The sequence below is a fragment of the Melanotaenia boesemani genome, chromosome 3 (genome assembly GCF_017639745.1).
Source record: "Melanotaenia boesemani isolate fMelBoe1 chromosome 3, fMelBoe1.pri, whole genome shotgun sequence".
Lineage (NCBI taxonomy): Eukaryota > Metazoa > Chordata > Actinopteri > Atheriniformes > Melanotaeniidae > Melanotaenia > Melanotaenia boesemani.
Genome location: NC_055684.1, coordinates 6,383,922 through 6,406,955, shown reverse-complemented (window position 1 = coordinate 6,406,955; position 23,034 = coordinate 6,383,922). Strand labels below are relative to the sequence as shown.

The window sequence follows — 23,034 nt, the reverse complement described above, 5'->3', positions numbered from 1 at the left end:
CATTTTAGTGAGCTACTTTGAAATAACTTCCATCCATGTTAACATACTTTTTTTTCTCTCAATTTAAAATAAGTTAAGTCCTTTTGCTTTTACCACAGCCGGAAAGAAAATGCCGTTAACAACCTGAGAAAAGCATGTAACCTTGTTCAGAGCATTATACTTGGACATCGAATCCCAAAAGAGGGTATGTACAATATTCAGCCATCACAACTTTTTTATTTATTTAGATATATTTGTGTTAAATAATCAACAGACATGATGGTATTTTATGTGTTTCAGCTTCATCTGATCTTTGCAAAAAAAAAAATGTTTTAACAGCATAGTTATGTTGTGTTTTTTTCGTAGTTCAACAGAGGAGTTTCGTAAAACATCAAATCAGGAACAAAAAGCTATCGAGCAGACTGCCAGAGCTCAACGACAGTCAGAATATTGCTGTGGCAACTGCTCTAAATAATACCTTCACACTTATACAGGGACCACCTGGTAAGAGCCAAAGCATGTGTTTTACCTCAGTGCTTCTCATTTACCTGTGAGGTATAAAATCTTCCTGTTCTATCTGTCTGGCAGGAACTGGAAAGACAGTGGTGGGGGTGTACATGGTGTGGTGGTTTTTTGAGATGAACTCCACAAAGCCAAGAAAGTTTGATGACCCAAAAGACAAAGATAAGGACAAAAAAGAAGTTATTCTATACTGCGGCCCTTCGAACAAGTCTGTTGATGTTGTAGCAGGCAAGTTGCTTTGTGTGTTGATGTTTCTTCTGCAAGGTTTTACAATTCTTGAATGGACATTGAGTTATATGGATTCTTTGACTGTTGCTATACAGAGTACCTGATGCGGTTAAAGGAGAGTCTACGGATCCTCAGGGTCTACAGCCAGCAAGTAGAGATGCTGGATTATCCTTATCCAAACTGCACTCTGCAGTTTTCTCCAAGAACCTTCCGCCAAGATCGTTCTAAGCCAGAGCTCAGGTATTCTGCTGGGACAGATGTTATTAATGACTAGCCTACCTAGCCTGCCAGCTGTTCCCACAGGAAGAGCTGAGGGAGCAGCTGGAGGAGCTAATTTACATCCCTACACATTCTAAAACACTATATCACTAAAAAAAATGTTGAAATTCATTGTATGGGCCTTGCTGAACCTTCAGAATATCCAATCCAGCAAGTAAAATACAGTGCATCCGGAAAGTATTCACAGCGCTTCACTTTTTCCACATTTTATTATGTTACAGCTTCATTCCAAATTATTTTAAATTAAGCTCTTACCTCAAAATTCTACACACAATACCTCATTATGACAAGGTGAAAAAAGTTTTTTTTTAAGTTTTTGAATTTATAAAAAATGGAAAACAAAGAAATCACATTTACATAAGTATTCACAGCCTTTGCTTAATACTTTGTTGATCCACCTTTGGCAGCAACTACAGCCTCAAGTCTTTTTGGATATGATGCTACAAGCTTAGCACACCTATCTTTAGGCAGTTTCGCCCATTCTTCTTTGCAGTACTTCTCAAGCTCCTTCAGGTTGGATGGGAGACGTCTATGCACAGCCATTTTCAGATCTCTCCAGAGATGTTCAATCGGATTCAAGTCTGGACTCTGGCTGGGCCACTCCAGGACATTCCCAGAGTGGTTCTGAAGCCACTCCTTTGAGATCTTGGCTGTGTGCTTTGGGTCATTGTCCTGCTGAAAAATAAACCATTGCCCCAGTCTGAGATCTCGAGTGCTCTGGAACAGGTTTTCATCCAGGATGTCTCTGTATATTTCTGCAGTCATCTTTCCTTCTATCCTGACTAGTCTGCCAGTTCCTGCTGCTGAAAAACATCCCCATAGCATGATGCTGCCACCACCATGCTTCACTGTAGGGATGGTATTGGCCTTGGTGATGAGCGGTGCCTGGTTTCCTCCAAACATGATGCCTGGCATTCACACCAAAGAGTTCAAGCTTTGTCTCATCAGACCAGAGAATTTTGTTTCTCATGGTCTGAGAGTCATTCAGGTGCCTTTTGGCAAACTCAAGACGGGCTGCCATGTGCCTTTTACTAAGGAGTGGCTTTCGTCTTGCCACTCTACCATACAGTCCTGATTGGTGGATTGCTGCAGAGATGGTGGTCCTTCTGGAAGGTTCTCCTCTCTCCACAGAGGAGCGCTGAAGCTCTGACAGAGTGACCATCGGGTTCTTGGTCACCTCCCTGACTAAGGCCCTTCTCCCCCGATTGCTCAGTGTAGACGGCCGGCCAGCTCTAGGAAGAGTCCTGGTGGTTCCAAACGTCTTCCATTTACGAATGATGGAGGCCACTGTGCTCATTGGGACCTTCAGAGCAGCAGAAATTTTTCTGTATCCTTCCCCAGATTTGTGCCTCAAGACAATCCTGTCTCGGAGGTCTACAGACAATTCCTTCGACTTCATGCTTGGTGTTTGTGCTCTGACATGCATGGTTAACTGTGGGACCTTATATAGACAGGTGTGTGCCTTTCCAAATCATATCCAATCAACTGAATTTACCACAGGTGGACTCCAATTAAGCTGTAGAAACATCTCAAGGCTTATCAGTGGGAACAGGATGCACCTGAGCTCAATTTTGAGCTCCATGGCAAAGGTTGTGAATACTTATGTAAATGTGATTTCTTCGTTTTCCATTTTTAATAAATTCAAAAAATCTCAAAAAAAACTTTTTTCACCTTGTCATAATGAGGTATTGTGTGTAGAATTTTGAGGTAAGAGCTTAATTTAATATAATTTGGAATGAAGCTGTAACATAATAAAATGTGGAAAAAGTGAAGCGCTGTGAATACTTTCCGGATGCACTGTACCTCAGTATTCTGACTCCAGGACACCCAGTTGAAGCTTAGAGCCTTTGTAGTATAAACGGTATGAAACTGGAATACAGATTTGTACATGAATAGTTACAAGGTCTTCTCAGTGCATCAAATGCAGATATAAAGTTGTGTACTCCAGGTAAGTGGTTACACTCAGCACAGGTTGTTCACCAATGAGCTTGTCAATGAGCCTGTTTACATGAACACCAAAAATCTGATCATTCGGATTTCTGGAGTTATCAGATTTTTAAAGTAATCACGTAAACAGCATAACTTGATTATGAGAAGTTAGATTAACACACCGAGTATTCTCCCCAATACTCATCTTTTAATGTCTTAAAGAGACAGAGGTGACGCCATCACAATTCGAGTGAATCACAAAAGAAAAAACAGGATGTCATGTAGCAGCAGAAGTTGGAGTATAAACAAAGTAAAACAGTCATCTGTTGTCTGTTTTGTAGATTATTAGCTCCTACATTAGCAGCTAACGCTAAGACGGTGGGTGCAGCTATGTTTAACAAAGACTGGGTGTTTTGAAAATAACAGGAAGTGATACGACTATGAACATACTCTGAAAGAAATCCAGTAATGGACTGGAAAATGTGGTTTTTAGAATATCACATTTCAGAAGTTAATATAGACATGTCAGATCTGATTATTACAATAATCTGATTGCTCCCAGATATCGGATTTTAAAACGAGCTCACTGTCACAGTACAGTGAAGGATAAACAAGTGTAAATGAGTAGATGTTAGCTTATTCAAAAATGTTAGCCAGTCAGAGTTGTGGCCTGAAATAACATATTTTGGCATTTGACAACTAAAAGTAGCAAAGACTAACGTTAACGTAACCCTCCTACTTGTAGGGAATGCCTTGAATGAAGCTAGCAAAGGAGGATTACAGTAGGCTGTGAACGAAGATACCAGTCTCCCTGTTCTACTCTGCTGATTTACTTTCTGCTTCCAGCTGGAGTCTCAAAGGGCCAGTATGGCTTTGGAGCAGAGGGGGGAAGGCCATTAGCATGAATAAAAGCAACAGATTGTAGTTCATGTATGAAGGAAAACTTTAACACTCCCTTCAGAATTGGGCCGTGAATTAATTTCAAACGCTTACATGTTTTACATGATTGCAGGAGCATCACTCTGCACCACCGCATGCGAGAGGAGCCAAACCCTTCTGCAGGTAAAATAAAGAAGTTCGATGAGAGAATTCGAGTTGGAGAAGAGTTGACTGATGGCGATGTGGAAGAGTAAGTTACAGTTACTAGCTATAGTGTAAATCCATTGCCATTATAATGTGATGTAACAGCAGTAATAGTAACTAACCTAATGAGTAATATTTTCTCTTTTCTCATAGATACAAAAGACTCCTCAAAGACGCTCGAGCATATGAGCTTAAACAGCACGACATCATACTGTGCACATGCACACAGTCGTCCACCCCCAGCCTGATCCGCAATGTCAGCGCACGGCAGATTCTCATTGATGAATGTGCAATGGCCACTGAACCACAGGCCCTGATCCCGTTAGTCTGCAACAAACCTGAACAGGTGCTTTACTCCTTAATGTGTTCCTCAGTGTTGGTTTGTTTTTGTTTGTGTTTTTATCATCTGTAAATGGAAAAAGGTCAAAACATTCTGCCCCTTCACAAGATAGTGCTTTGTTAAGTCTAACTTTTATAGTTCTTATGTTATAAAGTTTTGTTTTTTCTTCAACTTTAAAGCCTCAAAATAATTGGAAAAAACTTTGATTTGATGTTGTGCGTCGTTTTCTACCATAACTGAGATACATGTTTGGTGACCTGCCCAATAACTCATACTTGAAAACAGTTTAAAAGATTAAAATGTTCAGCACAAATTGATGGTCTGTCAGTCAATTACTTGACAATCAACACTTAATAACAAAAGAATCAGCTTTCACACAGTCATGTACAATCTACATAATAGCAACTATTCATCAAGTTCAGACACTCTAAATAGTCTATTTTTACATATTTTTTTAAAGAATTACAATTTTTTTTGAAGAATATTTACACACATCTCCAATTTTAACTGTAATGAACCACAATTTATCACCACATATTAAAATACACACTGTTTTAAAGTGGTCCTGTAAATTAATGTTTACAATAAAAATTTCCTTCTGTTGTGATTTTCTGAACTAAAAACAACTTCTGCAGACGTTCTGGTAATACTTTTTGCTGTAATTAGTAATATGTGTTGCTCAATTAAATCTTTAAGTTTAATAAGTCCTGAGTTGATAAACAGTGTGTGTATGTGCTCTCTTATGCTGGGTGTACACCAGAAGACTTGCAAGACTCTAGAAAACTACCAGCTCACATCTAAAGACAAATGTTTAGAGTTTTAGGTGTCGGCCGAGTCTCAAACTGAGATTTGACAAAGACTGTGAATCACTATTTAGAAGACTACAACTAGATTCTTTCAGCATTTTTTGTGACATGTTGGACAGCTGATATTGAACAGGGCTGATCTGCCCACAGCAAAGCAAACAAGGGGAGAGTTTCCCTCCAGGAGGGAATTACACATCATTATTAAGTGTGGCTTTACATCTCCACCAGGTGTTACACCGACTCATCAGAATCTAGAGGCATGAATGAGTTTTCTGTTCTTCTCTCATTTGTTGGATCATTACACTGTAACACATAAATGATCCACAGCAGACGTTTACTTCTTAATAACCATCCGCTCCTCTTTCTGGACGGTCCACCGACGACGTTTCATCACCGCTTCTTGTTTCTTTTTTTTTTGTCTGTTTTTGTTGTTGTTCTGACTGTCAGGATTCCTGTTTCTGCTTTTGTCAGAGCTCATCTATTGGTTGTTGATCGTGTTTCGTCACTGCGACTTGTCATAATATCAAACATGTTTGATATTGTCGCAGATCCAAGACTAGGGAAAGACTGACGTTAAAAAGCGCAGATTACCAGCGCAAACCTAACGATGGAGATGACGGGAGCGCTGTGACTCCAGTAAAACTCCTAAGATTTCCTAAAGACTTCCGTTTTTAGTCTGTGACTGTAAAAATCGTTTGGTGTGAGCCCAGCATTAGTTTAACTGCTAACCAGTTTAAGACTACTCCTCTCAATCCATAAATTGATTTAAACCCCCCCCCCCCCCAAAAAAAAGTGGAAAAAAATTTTAATCTGTAACTTTAGGAGTCTCTTATTAGACTTCCTGTAACACAGCTGATGTCATCACTTGGCATCCTGCTATGATTTTCTGACATGTAGGAGCTGAACCTGAAGTCATACATTTCTTCTAATAGCCCATCATGACCTGTCCTGATTGGGTTCATGTTTACATTGCGCATATGTTCTATCTTCCAGATTGTTCTGATTGGTGACCACAAACAGCTGCGACCCATTGTGAAGAATGATCATGTGAAGAAACTGGGGATGAACAAGTCTCTTTTTGAGCGGTACTACGACAAACTCCATGGAAACAGGGCTGTGATGCTGGACACTCAGTACAGAATGGTAAAAACATTAAATCAACACTATAAGTGCAGCATGTGATGTGTGATATACATAACTGTGTTGTACTTTTACAGCATGTGGACATCTGCAAGTTCCCATCAGAAGAGTTTTATGATGGAAAGCTGCGGACTGGTGTGGAGCAGCCAAGCAGTGTCCTACGTGTTGAAGACCGGACGATGCCTGTGGTCTTTGGACACATAAAAGGAGAGACTGTCCGTCTGGTGGTCAAGACTCACAAGGGCAACAACAACTCCAAAGCCAACCAGAGGGAGAGAGACGCAGTGGTAGGGCACCAGACTCTAAATCCTAGCAGGAAACATCAAAGTCGCTCAGTTTGTGCTAAACATTTCCACATGTGTGCGTTTAAGTCACCTGAACATCCTCCCAGTCTGACCAGAGTCGCTGTCATCTCTGATAGATGTGTGAAACTCGATCTTCCATTTTTTCCTTCTAGAATTCATGAGAAAAATGTAAAATTCAGTGGTGGGTTTTGGGACTGAGACCACATGGTGTGTCTAGAAGTTTCATCAAGGAAGTCCTGATGGGGCTAACAGACTACCATCCCTCCAGTAAAACGGAGCTCGTTTTAAACTCAGTAAAACGTCATAGTTGAAAAAAAAACTAACATTGGTAGTTAAAGTACGGGAGGCTATGGGATAACAGTTCATATGTTTTTTAATGTCTTTAACAAAACCTGACTATGTGGCAAATTATTTCATCTGTAAACTCACCTTGTACCTTATTTACCAGCGTTGTTCTGTCACTGTGCTGACATTAGCACACGTATATGACATTAGACATTAGGCAGACTTCACCACCGTCTAAAATCATAAATATTCAGAAACCTTTTAAAAAGCAGATTTCAAACAAAGATGAACGATGAGAAAACGTGAAGTGCGACGTAAATGTAACAAACTTGTTCATTGGTTAACAAAGGTAAGAACAAGTCCTGATTGGTTGAAACTGACAGATAAACCCCTTTTATTAAAAGTACAATGCTGTTTCTACTGAAGTTATTCCCTCAGCTGCTTCTGTTTTGGGTTTTTTTCTAGGGTTGTGATACTGGATATTACTGGGTAGGCTTATTTGATCCGTGTCGTTTCAGTTCTACGGGGCAAACATCTACTCTTCCAGTGATCTGAAATATTGGACATGTTTCAGTTATTTTTCTTATTATGTCATGAAAACACAAAAGCAGATCCAGACCAGAGGACTGTACAATGAAGCTGGATTTTTTTCTTATCGAGGTAACTTCGGGGTTAACCGTGGGTTTTCTGTACTACGACACTGGTTAACTTCTTACCAGGTAAATCACCATGGTAACTTAAGCTGAATGGCTAACCTGCTCCTGAGCGCTCACACAGGGGGCGGAGCCTCTAAGGAACTCATAGGAAATTGAAAACAATGAGAGCGCAGACCTCTGCCAAGACATTTTATCTTTAATTATTTATTTAATTTTTTCAACTTTTGGGGCATTATTTTTTAGTTCGATGAGATCTGAGTGCTTTCTATTTATATTGTCCGATTAATTAATATTGTATAATTCGACGAAATTACACAGTCACCAATTTTCTGCCAGCATTCCTTCTTTGCTGTTGCTGGGGTAACCGTGTTGTGTTTGGTCTGGATGATTGTTGGATGATGTTTAAATTTTTCATATTTTTGAAGAATAATAGTCTTTTTCACGGTAAAGTAGGGCTTCTCAGCAATTGGTCAGATGTTACAAACACCACCCCTTTTATGTGTGTGTGGGCGGCTGCAGCTAAGGCGGAAGAGCCGTTGTCTTCCAATCGAAAGGTCGGTGGATCAATTCCAGGCTTCCCTGACTACATGCCTAAGTGTCCTTGGGCAAGAATCTGAACCCTGCATTGCCTCCTGATGTCTCTATCGGAGTCTGAGTGTGTGTGTGAATGTGACATGCAGTTTAAAATGCTTTGACTGGTCAACCTGACTGGAAAAGCACTATATAACTACAAGTCTATGTTCCATTTATGTGAGCGTGCACTGACCCAGATGGGAAATCCGTGGCCTGAATTACCGAGTTGATAACCAACTTTGTCGTACTGCTTATCCAGATCCTGAACGTCTGGGTAAGTCAATCCAGGAAAAAGAGAGATATCCGGGCTATGTTAACCACGCTTCGTTGTACACGCCTCTATAGAGAAAACATTGCTGCTCGTATCCATGTTTTCATTACTGACATTTTTCCTTTCGCAGGCAAAGATTGCAGAGATGTTGGTGCGGGAAGCCAAAGTGAAGGAGAAAAGTATCGTGGTGCTTTCACCCTACAATGCCCAAGTATCAGAGATCAGCGACGAGCTAAAGAAGAGGAAACTGGGAGGAATCACAGTAACCACCATCACAAAGAGCCAAGGTAACCAGTCTTACTACAAACCCCTCACTAAAGTTATATCACTGAGACAAGTAAAGCGTTACCACTGAGATTGTGCAGCAACCTGTCCTGCTCTACAGATACCGTTCAACTCACCCATCCACTGGTTATACCTAAACACAGGACACGGTTAAAAAAAGGAGTTAAACAATAAAGAAACAAAAACAGAGGTTTTATTAGAAAGAACTTGCTGTTAATGAGATGAGAGTCCAGAGGATGAACAGATAGGTCTCTAAATGTACCCCTAGAGTCTAAATGCTGAGAGAGACCATTTACATTGTATTTGCTCTCAAAATTCTGGAAAAGTTTCATTAATGACGTGTTAATGACCCGTTTTCAGCAGCAGTTCATTGTTCTTCCTTCCATCTTTCAGTGACCTGCGTCTTTCCACTTGGCTGCTGACTTTCAGCTTCGTTCAGCTGTTAGATTGTTTGTCAGTAATCTGTTTCACAAAGTGGAAACCTCAAACAAGTGCTTCTGTTTTAGGGAGTGAATGGAGTTACGTCATTTTATCAACGGTGTGCTCCCTTCCAAGCAAAGAGATTATGCCCGAACCCGACCGTTCCTGGTTGTCCAAACATGTGGGCTTTGTGGGAGACCCCAACCAGATAAACGTGGCCATCACCAGGGCCAAGGAAGGACTCTGCATCATCGGTGAGACAACCCTTCGACCTTTTCCTCTACATTTTCATAAAGGAGCTCTAACCCCTCAGTGGATTATTTATTTACAAATATATGAAAACAGAATATATACAGTAAAAATCTGGTGATTTATATTTTTTTGAGGGGGGGAAGAAAAAAGACCAGAATAAAATAAATTAAGAATTAGGGCTGTCAAGTGATTAAAAATTTTAATCAGACTAATCACAGCTTACAAATTCTTTAATCCTGATTAATCACCAATTGCGACTATGCCTGAAATATGCCTGTTTTTACTGTATTGTATCAATAGAAAGAGCCAGTACAGATATTTAATGCTAACTGACCTTCGCTTGAGATGTTCATCATTTTTTTACTTTAGATGACCACTTTATTTGTAATAATCAGTTCAATAATACATACAATCAAAACCTTAAATAATATCTCATTTGTGGCAACCTTTTCCTGGTCAGTATTCCTGCCCCCATCCAAACTTTTGAAGGGGACCAGGAAAAGCCACAGAAGAACTCTTCACTGCTTGTGGTGTAAAGAGTCAGAGAACAGATATAAGAAACACCCAGAACCAGAGATTTCTAGTCTTTCTGCTTGACCTATTCCTAGAAATAACATGTTTTTCTTTTTTCTTCTTCTTGTCTGAAAGGCAACCAGAAGCTGCTGAGATGCAGCAGAACGTGGAATAAGCTCCTCCAGAACTACAGCGGTGTTGATGCAGTCACCAAAGCTGAGAAGATATCAGTTCACGGTCACCGCTGATCTTTCCCTCCGATCGCTCCTCAATGAGCAGCACCGGCTTTTCACAGTCATTTTATTTTATCTTATTTTATGGAACCTTTATCAAACCAGGCAGACAGATGACAAAACAGACTCAGTTGTTGAAGACGGCTCAGAGGCCGGTTTGGATCACTGCAGTAGCTCTTAAATGTGCAGATTTCTACTGTATAAAACTCTCTGCAGTGTTTTTTATGTATGTGGACAGCCCTGTCTTTTTTAATAGAAATGATTTCTTTTAACATTTGACCAGTCTTTTCATATTGTGGGTGATTCTTGTGATTTTTATACTGTGTGATATTTTTATTGCTTGCTTAGCTGCTTTTCTTCATTATTAAAGTGTAACTCCAGCCCCTACTTTTTGCATAACTCCACCCACTGCCACATTTTGAAAAATTGCCAGAAACTGCAAGGGTCGGGGTGCGAGGTGTGGGGGGGTCTGGGGGCAGAGGGTGGGTGGGTCACAAATACACTGGCAGAAATGATTGACAGTCAGCGGCTCAGCGGCCACTAGCAAGATGGAAAGCAAGATTCACAAAGCACCCACGCCACAGAGCGGTATTTGAGGTGGAAGACTTTTGCCCTCCTGAATCTCCTCAGCTACACATGAACAAGGTGGTCCTGAACCGTATCAGTCTAAGCCGTTAGTGCTCTGTGCTGCCTGTGTCAACAACTCGCGGCAGGTTGTGGTAGCTGCAGGAGTGTAGCTGTAAGCTGCTGCTGCCCCGATGTGAGCTGCTCCTTGTCGCCAGGTGAGGATCAGCAGGTAAAATCCAGTGTTACTTTTACACCCCTGAAAAGCACAAACCCGTCCAGTTCACATCCATGGGCGTGGTTTCTATGCCTGCAAGGTGGAAACCTGCTTTTTTTTTTTGCATCTGGAGGAGGGGCTGTGAGGATTTTAAAATTTTCTCATGACACAGGAGAGGAGCACCAAGTTTACCTCTTCTTCATGGAAAAAGAAAACCTGGTTTTTCCCTGTAGGGGGCGTTTTGAGTAATTTTTTACCCACAAAATCCAGTTTTTAAAGAAATTAAAAAATACATTTTTAACAACTGTATAGGTGGTTTTCATCACAATTAATATGTTAGGATGCACTATCTTTAAATGAAGATTAAAACATTTTATCAAGCTTTACGTTGTCTCATTTTATAATTTCTATATTTATCTTGGAGGATTTAGTGACATGTGATCGTCTAACAAATATAATTCACTAAACTGTAGTTATGTAAAATCACTTTTAAAACGTCACCAGTCACTGCTGGACTTTGTAATGGTAACGTGTAAATCAGCAGGTGTGTTGATATCCAGTTGCTAGCATGTGACGTGGTGCCGCAAAGTGAAACTCAGCTGTAATGTGACGCAGCGTCCCAGAGGACGTAGTGAAGTGTGGTTTCTCAGCCTCGGCATGCATCAAGACAGTGATGTCTCCGGGAATGAACAGAACAAATGTCAGCGTGGCTCCAAAACCAGTCAGAAGCTCAGTTTTAAGGTCAGTACATCATGTTACTTAAAAGCTGAAGGTATTATAGAAAAAAAATTCAAATATTGTGTTTCTTGGTCCAAATAATGCCTGACATTGTGGAACCCTTCGTAAAGAACAAGGACTCAAGCAATAAGAGTGATGTGATTAATCTCTGCACACGTATTTCCTCGTATCAATGGAGGGAAATCAGAACAGTTACAAATGTGCTTGACGTGATTTACAAATCTGTGAAACCATTTGTGTGATATTTGCATACACACACATCAATCTGAACACATAACTTTTGCACAAATTACTGCAACATTATTTGTTTTATAGATTTGTGTACAGTTATAAATCAAAATAACGAACAAATTACTTAAATGAGCAAACAAAAGAAACTGAATTAAAACTAAAATAATAAACCAATGTGTTTTCTTGTTAACTGACATGAACAAAGTAGAGCTCTGACGTTGGGTCAGTCATTCAAGTCCACCACTTAGTGCCTACCTGTTTTCCTACTCCCGTGAACTGTCATGTGAATTTGCCCGGTCCAATCACAGGACTCTGACACAAACGCCACCTCCACCAAAGCTGGAACTCCTACTACATCCTTGGCAAAAATAGCTGAAATATTTCTGCTTGACAAGCTTATTGATCAAACATCAATAAAATGTAAAATACCTACTGCTTCATGAAGAAAATGCAGTACACTAAATCAGGGCTCTGCAACCTGCCGCCATTTTTCAGAATAATTGCATCGAATTTCCACAATATACTGACACTAAAAGTACCAGTAATATATACATATATTTTTTATCTATTTTTCATGTTATTAGGTTGGAAACTATGGGCTACTTTCTCTTTCTACAAATATCGATATGGAAGAAAATCTGTCTATCCTCTTTTTGCAAAAGTTTGATTGTTTTCTTTATTTTAAAACCTAAAAATAGAAATAAAATGTATTTCTTTAAAAAATAACTAATTTCCTATAGTAGATATTTATCAAAAGTTCTAAGTTGTCTTTTTACAAAAGGTCCTGTAACTTTTGCGTCTCTAAAGGAGTTTTATTTAGCTGGCTGAGGGAAAAATGGCTCTTTGTATTGGAAAGGCTGCAGACCCCTGCACTAAACACATAAACAGGTTTAGCAGCAATTTTCTCTTTAAACAGCAACAGTTAAAATATGTCTTCATTTATATTTATAAAATCAAATATTTATGAGAAAGAAAGATGAAATGTTCAGGATTTACTAAGTAAAAGGTAAAAAGTCAGCAGGATGAATTTAAAGCTGTGAAGCTGCTTCCTTCTAAACACAGAAGGAACAATATGTGATGAATATCAGCATCAGGTGAACAGACATAAAGCAGGATGAGAATCTCACAGCTTCTAGATGGTGAGGAAAGAGAAATATTCACAATATGCACAATAACTTCCATCCATGCACCTTCACTGCTTCATTATCCAGATTTCTGGCCTATAAATTCTCTAACTTTGCATTCTTAGCTTGACTGTTTAGCTTCACCTCTTACGCCTGCACTCTGGTGTCAGGTCTGTAAATGTAACTAAACATGTGTGGTATCCACAGAAAGTCCAGAAGCTCAGCTAACAGCTCAGTAAAATACTTTCTATGACCACCAAGTAAATAAGTAAGTAAATGTTTATTTATATCGCACCTTTCAAGCTAAAAATCACAAAGTGCTTAACAATGAGACACAAAACACAAAATAACAATAGCACAGAGAACATAAAAACAATAAAACTAAGTAAAAGCAAGTTTAAGCAGTTAAGACAACAAACAAATAAAAGACCAGGTACAAAGTCTGAAAAAAATATGTAAACTCAAATTATGGCTCATGAACGACTCCTCTACTGAAAGCTCACATCTCAGATTCCAAAGTTTCATCACACTCTGACCAAGATTCACCAAACCTGAGGCAAAAGAAGGCCCGATTTATGCTTCACGTTTGTAAATTATAATGTCTTACCATTGCTGCCTTGTCTCAAAACTTATATCCACCAGGATAAAACTGCATTTAGTTATAAAAAAATTATACTAATAATGCGTTTCTCATTTTTTTGGAGCAGTTTCCCGTCCAATTATCACAATGTTCTGTGACCTTTCAGGATTTTTGAGAAAGGTTTTGGGGAGTGGGGAGGGGTGTAGCTGCGTTAATGTGAGAGGAAAAAAAGAGGGTTTTTATTAATTAATGCGTTAACGTGATAATAACGTGATAGTAACACGTTAACGTGCGCAGCTCTAATAAAAAGACTAGGCCTAATAAAGATTTTCTTTCTTGTGTCACGTTTTAACAATGAACCCACCACGTTATAACTATGGTCTCATTTTATTTTTTCCTTGTGTGTTTTTATACACTTTCGTATAAAAAGCTTCATCTGTGTACAAACTGTTGCAGATGTGCACGGGTCCAAATACATTTCTACATAGTTTTAAGGCTGTCACACCCTGACAGCTCCTCAAAGTTCCGTGATGCATTTAGGTGCTGGTGGAAAGCTGGATGATCTGGACTATCAGATTAAAGTTATTTCCTTCTATAGTTATTTTGAAGTGGGAATTCTAATAAGATGGTTTAAATAAGCTGCCAGAAGGCAGGGGACCTGTTCTTCTGAAACTACACAAATACAGCTGTATATTTCTTGTCTGTGCAGGACTCCATCTTACAAACATATATGGACAGTTTAAAACACAAACATGGCAGCACTGACCAGGACAGCTGAGCTTCTTCTGGTTTCCCAACAGTGGATGTAATTTCACCCGTGCTGTAAAAATGCAACGCTTCTCTTCTCAGTGGTACTCGTGCTACTTGGACTGGTTGTTTTTCCCCAGCAGATCTTCACACTGCCAGGATGGATCAGTCTGTCACTGAAGCTGCTCTCCAGAGCAGATGGGGCGTCCTACAGGGGGTGGTCCAGCATGGAGGTCAGTTTTGCCAGGACCCTTTTATCACCTACCTCCTGCACTGAGTCCAGAGAACAGTCCAGGACAGAGCTGGACTTCCTGATGACTTTGTCCAGCCTCCTTCTCTCCCTTTCTGTGATGCTGCTGCTCCAGCAGACCACAATGTACAGGATGACTGATGCCACCACAGAGTCATAGACGGTCCTCAGGAGTCCCCCTTCACTCCAAAAGACCAGTCTCCTCAGAATAAAGACCTGCTCTGACCCTTCCTGTACAGTGGTCCGTGTTGTGATTCCAGTCTAGTTTATTGTTTAGGTGAACGCCCAGGTACTTGTAAGAGTCCACTCTGTTATTGTCTGTTCCCTGGATGTTCACCGGTGTGGGGACAGCAGAATGCGGTCTGCTAAAGTCCACCACCATCTCCATGGTTTTTCCCACATTGATCAGGAGGTGATTTTGCTGACACCAGTCCGCAAAGGCCAGCGTCAGTCCTCTGTACTCTACGTTGTTGTCCTCAGTGATCAGTCCGACAATCGCAGAGTCCTCTGAGAACTTCTGCAGAACGCAGCTGTCCATGTTGTGTCTGAAGTCTGCAGTGTAGAGGGAGAAGAGAAACGGGACCAAGACCATCCCCAGGGGGACACCTACGCTGAGGTCAGCAGATCAGACACAGTCCCAGGCTCTCACAAACTGGGGCCGGTTTGTGAAATAGTTCAGAAACCAGCCTGCCAGATGAAGGTCCACTCCAGCCCTCCAGTTTGGCTTTCAGGAGCACTGGCTGGATGGTGCTGAATGCACTGGAGAAATAAAAAACATGATTCTCACAGTGCTGCCGGGTGAGCAGAACACGGCGTAGCAGGAAGATAACTGGGTCTTCCACTCTGATGCCAGGCTGGTAGGCGAACTGCAGTGGATCCATGAAAGGTCCCAGTGGAGGTTTCCCAGGATCAGTCTCTCCAGTGTCTTCATTAGATGGGATGTGAGAGCCACCGGCCTGTAGCTGCTGAGCTCTCTGGTATGTGATGTCTTTGGCACTGGTCCCACACAGGAGGTCCAGTGAATATGAAAATGTATAACTTTAACCTAAAAAACAAAACCAAAAAACACAACTCGATCGAAATGATTTTATTAATGACTCTCAGTCTGTTAGCGCCTGTCACATAATAGGCTTTGTTTTGAAGGTTTTGGCCGGATGTGAAGCCGGAAATGGTCGCGGCTTATTCGCTTCACTTCCTGTGTGTACCCGCCCCTCCCTCTGTAGCCCACGTTGCTGAACGGGTTAGTTCCGGTTTCTCCAGGACCCTGACATCATGTTGGCGACCAGTTTTCCCGAATCTGGAAACGGGTCAGGACTTACGAGGACGTATGGATGTAAGTAGTACTGACAACTGGCGTCAACGCACGAGGAGCGCGCGAGCTTGTTTCGAACGACCTACTGAAGGGCCAGAAGTTGAGTCCAGCGTGCTGCGGTGTCTGCGCGTGAGTAACAGGGAAGTGGACCATGACATGGAGCATGGCCCCGGGACCGGCCTCCCCAAGGACCACAGGCTCCGAGCTCCCCGCTACAGCTTGCTGCGGGAGGTCGGCAGAGGGACGTATGGGGTGGTCTACGAGGCGGTGACCCGGAGGTCCGGAGGCCGAGTCGCCGTGAAGAAGCTGCGGTGCGACGCGCCGGAGAACGTGGAGCTCGCGCTGCAAGAGTTCTGGGCCCTGGCGAGTCTGGAGAAACGGCACGAGAACGTGGTCCAGTTGGAGGAGTGCGTACTGCAGAGGAACGGCATGGCCCAGAAGATGAGTCACGGGAACAAACGGTCCAAACAGTACCTTCGTCTGGTGGAGACGTCACTGAAAGGTAAGGAGTGCGCGTGGACAGCTGATCAATGCAGGTTAGCGCCTGTTGGACCCTGATCCGGGTCCTGGTGAGAGGTTTTGTTGGGTTAGGTAGAGGTGAGTGGTTTCAGCGTGACGTCATGGACGCTCGTGTAGAACCCCAGCAGACTCGTGCTGACACACCTGAGGCAGGTGAATGAGTCAGTGTGCAGAACTTGATATGCTGTTAGATCCATTTAAACTGATTCAGGTGTGTTGAAGCAGGAATACATTGAAAACCTGCTGGATTGCGGTCCTGATAACCTAATGAGATAAGATCAAATAAATACTTTAAAATAATGAAACTACAGATTAACAAAGGTTTATTTATATTAAAAAAGAAAATAAAAAATATTATATGTAAAAGTAATATAATAAATGGGGCTTTCAAATTATATTTTTTTTTTAATCAGATTAATCACAGCTTAGAAATTCATCACGATTAATCACCATGCCTGAAATTTGCCCTTTTAAATAGTTTTTTATCAATAAAAAGGGCAAACAAAAGCTCATTTGTTTTTTTTAAGATCACTTTAGTTGTAATAATTTGTTCAATATTCCATAAAATCAAGACTCAAAATTTATATCTCATTTCCCTTTTCCTGGTCAGTGCCCCTGCCAGTCCTCCAACTAAACTTTTCTAGACCTTCCCCTGCATATCTGAAATATAAATGCTTTCTACCACCTGTCAGCTACTGTGTTAGAAAAGGTCCTGGTCTGATTTATGTCTCAGAACCGGTTTATAATTTCTCTCACCACATTCATGGAAACTAAATGATCAGAGATGGCATCCCATTGCTTCCTTTTGCTGTTTAATTCTCACAAAGATAAATGAAGCAGCTCTATCTTCATAGAGGTGTGCATTGCTGTCTGATGACTAGTAGATTTACCAGCTGTGTCACTAGCAAACCTCATACTGAAAAGTTATAGGAAATAAAGGCAAACAATAACTGAAATAGGCTGCTGTTCAGCTTCACGTGACAGCGACATGGATCTGATTGACATGAAACTGATAAATTTAGCTTGCTATTGCTAGCGTGTACAAAAACAAAAAGTTTGAGTAAATATGTGCCGGTGTGAACCACGAACCGCTAGTTTCTTCCTCCTCGGCTGATCACACACAGCCGTCATGATTCACAACATGAGGGGGAGGGGGGGTAGGAGGCTTAATTGTGATGAAAACTGCATACACTGTTGATAAAATATGTTTTTGTTTTTTATTTATTTTAAAAACAAGATTTTTCTGGATGAAAAAATAGCTCATAATGCCCTCTACAGGGTAAAACAGGTAATGTTTTTTATGACATAGAGAGGTTATCTAGGTCACGAGAAGATTTTAAAAACCCCACAGCCCCTACCTCCAGAACAGACGGGTCCTCACCTTGCAGACATAGAAAACCACACCCACCAACGCATATGAAGGGATCTGAGCTTACATGGTGTAGATTTGCTAGTTTCAGACTTCTATTCTTTTACAGAGTTTCTGATTAAATATTCCTGCAGTGGGACGGATTTGTGTTTTTTAGGGGTGGAAAAGTAAGACCTTATCTGCTGATCCTCATCTGGCGACAGACAGCAGCTCAACTTGTAGCAGCAGCAACTTCCAGCAGCACTTCCTGCAGCTGCCACAACCTGCCGCGAGTCTCCACAGCTTACAGAGCTAACAGCTAGCAGACAGGCGAACTTTTCTACATGTCCGAAAAATTTTACCGTTGAAACATCGCAAAGCAAGACAGCAGGGTATATGAGAAGAAATTTCAGTATAGTATATAAGAGGCAGCTTCAGTGTAGCGTATGAGAGGTTTCACTATAGTGTTAATGATTTCAGGATGATATGAGAGGTTTTAGTATAATGTGTGAATGACTTGAATTTCACATGCGTACATGAGAGAGAAATTCTGAATAATGTCTCAAACGTCTCATAGTTTAGCACGGCTTCCAGTATCGTGGATGAAAAGTGGAATCATCTGACAGCAGAGAAAGCAGAAACGCTTATTCCTCAAAAGGAACCTGTTAATGTTTAAGCAAGGTTTGTTGAACACCATGTGACTCCCTCAGGCATTTACTTTTTATTGTTTTCTAGAATAGTTTCGGACTGGTGTTAAGCTTAATCCACGTCGCCTTCAGTGCCAAACGTCCTGTGCTTGAGTTGTGCCGTTCAGATGCACACTGTTTGATTGATGGTGTTTGTGTAAGATGTTTATGTTTGTAAGTTTAACGTGAAGTTATCCCAGACTTTTAACGTTCCCCGCCCCCGTTTTCCTCCCTAGTCCGCCACCATATTTCTACCGTGGCGGACTTCACTGCACATGTGCAACTCTCAGCAGAGATTAAAAAAGAAGACGATGTCTCACTCTGTATTTTTTTCCCCTCTTTGCGTATGTGCATTGTGCAACTCTCAGCAGAGATAGGATTAGAAGATGATGTCTTACTCGGTAGTTTTTTGGGTTTTTTTTGCCGACAATAGTCGATGGCTAAATTCATTGTCGACTATTTTTATTGTCGACAACATCGACTAATCGTTGCAGCCCTACCCTGCTCCTCCACTCACCTCTGTGTCCGTCCGTGTGTGTTTTCCTCATCAGTGTGTGTGTTATGCATGTGTTTTTCTCTTCTGAGCGGTGTATGTTCTGTCTGCAGGTGAGAGGGTCCTCGGCCCTCCTCAGGATCCCTGCTACCTCTGGTTTGTCATGGAGTTCTGTGAAGGCGGAGACCTGAACCAGTTTGTCCTGTCCCGGCGACCAGACCCGCCGACCAACAGCAGCTTCATGATCCAACTGTCCAGCGCCATCGCGTTCCTGCATGAGAACAACATCGTCCACAGAGATCTGAAACCCGACAACATCCTGATCTCAGAGAAGTCAGGGAGTCCTGTTCTGAAGGTGGCAGACTTTGGTCTTAGTAAAGTTTGCGCCGGTCTAGGAAAAACCACTGAGAACAAAGATGGAGAAGACAAGAACATCAACCTGAACAAGTTCTGGCTGTCGTCGGCGTGCGGCTCGGACTTCTACATGGCTCCTGAGGTGTGGGAGGGTCACTACACTGCCAAGGCCGACATCTTCGCCCTGGGCATCATCATGTGGGCCATGCTGGAGAGAATCACTTTCATCGACAGCGAGTCCAAGCGAGAGTTGCTGGGAACGTACGTGAGACAGGGAGCAGACATCGTTCCGGTCGGTGAGGCGTTACTGGAGAATCCAAAGATGGTTCTGCACATCCCACAGCGGCGCCGGTCGTCCATGTCAGAACCAGTCAGGAAGCTGCTTCAGGACATGCTGGCTGTTAACCCTCAGGACCGACCCGACGCCTTCCAGCTGCAGACCAGGATGGACCAGGTCACCTGTTCTACATGACCCTCATCCAAACTCCTGCACAGGTATGTGGACCATCTGTCAGGTTGTCCTGTGATCTGTCCACAGCGTCCTGCTAAATCTCTTCTGATCAGCTGTGAAACCATCCCAGTGAGTTAAGACTCAAGAAACCCGTCAATGGTCCAGAGATTTTACTCAGAACCCGGGTGAAACTTCAGTGGTGCATGGACTGGTCCCTGCACACCACATGCTCCAGTTGCTCCGGGTGCAGAGGAACAGTCTGGTGTAGCGAGAAACACTCTGTTTCAAAAACACTCTTGCAGCAAAGCAGTGCTTTTTTGTCCTTTCAGTCTTTCCGTAGTCAGTTTAGACACAATATGGAAGTTAAGAAGATGTTTTCCATGTTCTCCTTTATGGCCAGAAAACATTTGCCAGTAAATATTCAGGTCAATTTGTATTTGAACAAACACACAGAATATTGTCGAGGTAAACACGTGTTGATGGACAAAGTTGTTTTATTCCTTTTATTACTTTTAAGCATCCTAACTGTTAGCTTACCAGTGGTGTTTTCCATCGATGTTAACCTTAACTTTTTGGTTTTTATACATTTTGAGTTTTATACAGTTTTCAACTTTTGTGTGAAAAAGACTGAAATTTTTCTTTTGTGCAAGAAACATCAGACTTGACTTAAACATTTCTTTCCTAATTTTTAAAACAAGCAAACAAACAAATAAATAAATATACAGAATTACGTATTTATTGCACAACTGTACAGCAATGGTAAAAAAGTTTGACAAGCTTGTAAACATTTAAAAAAAATAACAAAACTTCTCCAGGTTCAGTTTGTAGGAGTATAACACCCAATGTAAAATAATAAAGTGTTGAAACTGGGGGAAACAAATAAAAAATAACAATAGCTTGACTAGCTTGGACAAACATGTAAAAATAAACAAGAACAAAACCTTTTTAAATGGTTCGGTCACTTCAATTAGGAATTCAAAATCTAAAACAAGAAATAAAGGAGATGAATTTTTTATTGTATTTGTATTTCATTTTGATCTCTAGCTGTTGGAGTACAGTTGTTCTATTATTTCTTCATCCATGCTCAACACTGGTGTTTAAAAACTTAATCTGATGTTATTTACCTTATTTAAATGGTGGCATGTCCTTTCTGACTCTACATGTTCACACGTGTGCACACGCAGGTGAGCACACGCCCACCAGAGTGTGTGTAGGAAAATATGTGGCGTAAATAACAGAAAATAACCAGGCTTCACTAATTTACCCTCCATCCCGCCGATAAAACTGACGTAGCGTAGTTCGATGGTAGTTTTATTTTTAGTTTTACTTTTGCTGAGCAGGTTTTGCACGTAGCCGTGAAAGTGTTGGCTGAGGTGGTGAAAAGTTCCAGATGGCTGATCCCTTCGCTCGCTCCACTTTGAAAACAAATGTAGGCCTCCGCATGTCGCATCGTTAGCGTAGCGCATGACGTCACCCAGAGCATACAACATAGAATTACACAAAATAGATCTGCACCAATGGATCGGGCCTTTTGTCACTGATACCTGATCTAGAAATTTCTTCAATATTGATACTGAAACCAATATTGGATCGGTGCTTCCCTAATTTCTTGGGAGTCTGTTATCTATCTGCCGAGCTGTTGCAGCAGCTAGATCACGCCTCACACACACAAGCAGAGGCAGAATTAAAACATTACTTATAATCGATTGAGTTTGTTGCTGCATCGATGCAGAATTGTCCACATCGCGATGCATTATAGAAACGATTAAATTCATCACCCCTCTCCGTTGCTGGTGGGAATGCAGCGCTGTAAGGTTGTTCGCAACCACCCAACACAGCTTTTCTCCAAAAGCACTCTCCATATCGTCAGCTGTTGTCGTCATTGTCTTCCTCCTGTTCCTTTTCTTCTTTGGTTTTTCTTTCACCGTTCGTATGTTAGCTATCCTGTCAATCAATGTATCCACAAGGCCTCTGAAAATGCAGCAGTTACGCACGTAAACGACGCAGGAGACAGACGAAAGTCTCCGTCCGTCTACGTATCTGTCTTTTACATCAAGCATAAATAGACCTTTAGCCTGCATTTGTAATGATGGAGGGTGGTAGGGGACCTGGATCACAGACAAGTGGGCATTGGCTCAGAAAAGGTTGAGAATCATTGATCTCCATAAAGATATTTAGACTGTGGATGTTTGATTCGATTCTGTAAAAATTGAGCTGAAAACAGTTAGTTCAGCTTTATTTGTACTTTATTTGTCACTTTACAGTTGTGATCAATTCAAGCCAATTCATTGTGATCCAACTATAACAAATCCAGGCTAGTTTATAATAAATGTTCATATAAACCATAAAAATAATTACCTAGCTAAGGAAGAAATCAGACCTGCATGTTAGTATGAAGGTAACTGAGGGTGTGATCTTCTGAAAGATGCTGAAGCTGTAAAAACAGATGAAAAGAAGTCTGAGGATCAGCTGAACAGTTTTTCCTCGGTCTTCTGTCTCTACAGATGATGCTGCTGCTGGACCACCTGAACCCTGGAAACCGCAGGGAGAGCCTGGATGCTGAGGTCCAGTTCTGATGGAGGATGCTGTCCTAAACGTTGGACCAGATGGGAACTGAAACCTCTGCTGGATTTTATGTCACTTTATATGACTAATTTTGGGAAGTATGGGTGGGTGGGTCCCTGTTTTACCTGTTCTACCTCATATTCGTTTACCTGAGCCTTCCTCTGACTTCCTTCCTGAGTTCTGCCAGAAACCCGACCTGCTTCTTTCTTCATTGTGTTTTTGGAGAAGTTGTGGTTCATTGGTAGAAATGGATTTCCACTCATGTTTACATGTGGCTCAGCTTCCTGTTCTTGATGGAGAATCAGAACTTATTGACAGTGCGTCATGTCCAACGTTCTCCTCTCTCTGGATGCCTTCCTGTTTAAACTCTACTGATTTTATATGCAACACTTCTGGTCCCTCGCACCAGAACTGGACTCGTAGACTTGGATGGCCTTTATCTGAGCCTGTAAATGCTTCCTAAGCCATCAGTCTGGATGGAGACATGTTTGTTTTTATGTGTCAGAGCTCTGTTTCAATAAAGGTTGAAGCTGCCTTGAATCTGTGTGACATCTTGGAAGTGTGGAACTTCGTGGCGTGTGGATGGATGAAAGCATTTGGGATTAAGATTCTTCATGACAAATGCTGCATTGTTTTTGCTCCTGGAAGTACAAATGTTGGTGTTTATATAGCATCATTGCTACGTGTGTTTGGTTGAAACCAGAAGAGTCAAACTCTTTTTAATTAAACTTCACATTTTTCCCTTTTATTTTAGTA

General features: G+C 41.4%; 2 protein-coding genes across 5 annotated transcripts in view; both read left to right on the top strand.

The window, feature by feature from the left end:
• LOC121636753 (helicase with zinc finger domain 2-like) overlaps positions 1–11,263 on the top strand; it is a 39,021-nt gene extending 27,758 nt beyond the window's left edge. For 2 of the 4 annotated variants that reach the window (XM_041980536.1, XM_041980535.1), the window contains exons 10-20: positions 99–184; positions 346–483; positions 568–729; positions 825–969; positions 3,950–4,066; positions 4,174–4,366; positions 6,160–6,309; positions 6,384–6,593; positions 8,527–8,683; positions 9,188–9,355; positions 10,002–11,263. In XM_041980536.1, the coding sequence (XP_041836470.1) occupies positions 99–184; positions 346–483; positions 568–729; positions 825–969; positions 3,950–4,066; positions 4,174–4,366; positions 6,160–6,309; positions 6,384–6,593; positions 8,527–8,683; positions 9,188–9,355; positions 10,002–10,114 (1,639 nt within the window). In that variant the 3' untranslated portion in view covers positions 10,115–11,263. Of the gene's footprint in view, positions 1–98; positions 185–345; positions 484–567; positions 730–824; positions 970–3,159; positions 3,248–3,783; positions 3,868–3,949; positions 4,067–4,173; positions 4,367–6,159; positions 6,310–6,383; positions 6,594–8,526; positions 8,684–9,187; positions 9,356–10,001 lie in introns of those variants that run through there. The other 2 variants (XM_041980537.1, XM_041980538.1) reach the window with 2 other exon arrangements.
• Positions 11,264–15,614: 4,351 nt separating this feature from the next.
• Positions 15,615–22,818, top strand: LOC121637307 (serine/threonine-protein kinase PDIK1L-like). The gene is made up of 3 exons (XM_041981366.1): positions 15,615–16,364; positions 19,022–19,757; positions 22,218–22,818. The coding sequence occupies exons 1-2, from the start codon at positions 15,719–15,721 to the stop codon at positions 19,732–19,734; spliced, it is 1,359 nt and encodes a 452-aa protein (XP_041837300.1). The 5' UTR covers positions 15,615–15,718; the 3' UTR covers positions 19,735–19,757; positions 22,218–22,818.
• The last annotated feature ends 216 nt before the right edge of the window (positions 22,819–23,034 follow it).

Coding starts and splice junctions, on each gene's coding strand:
- LOC121637307 (XM_041981366.1), top strand. CDS start 15,719: ATGGTCGCGGCTTATTCGCTTCACTTCCTGTGTGTACCCGCCCCTCCC. Junction 16,365..19,021: donor GGTGGAGACGTCACTGAAAG/GTAAGGAGTGCG, acceptor TTCTGTCTGCAG/GTGAGAGGGTCCTCGGCCCT.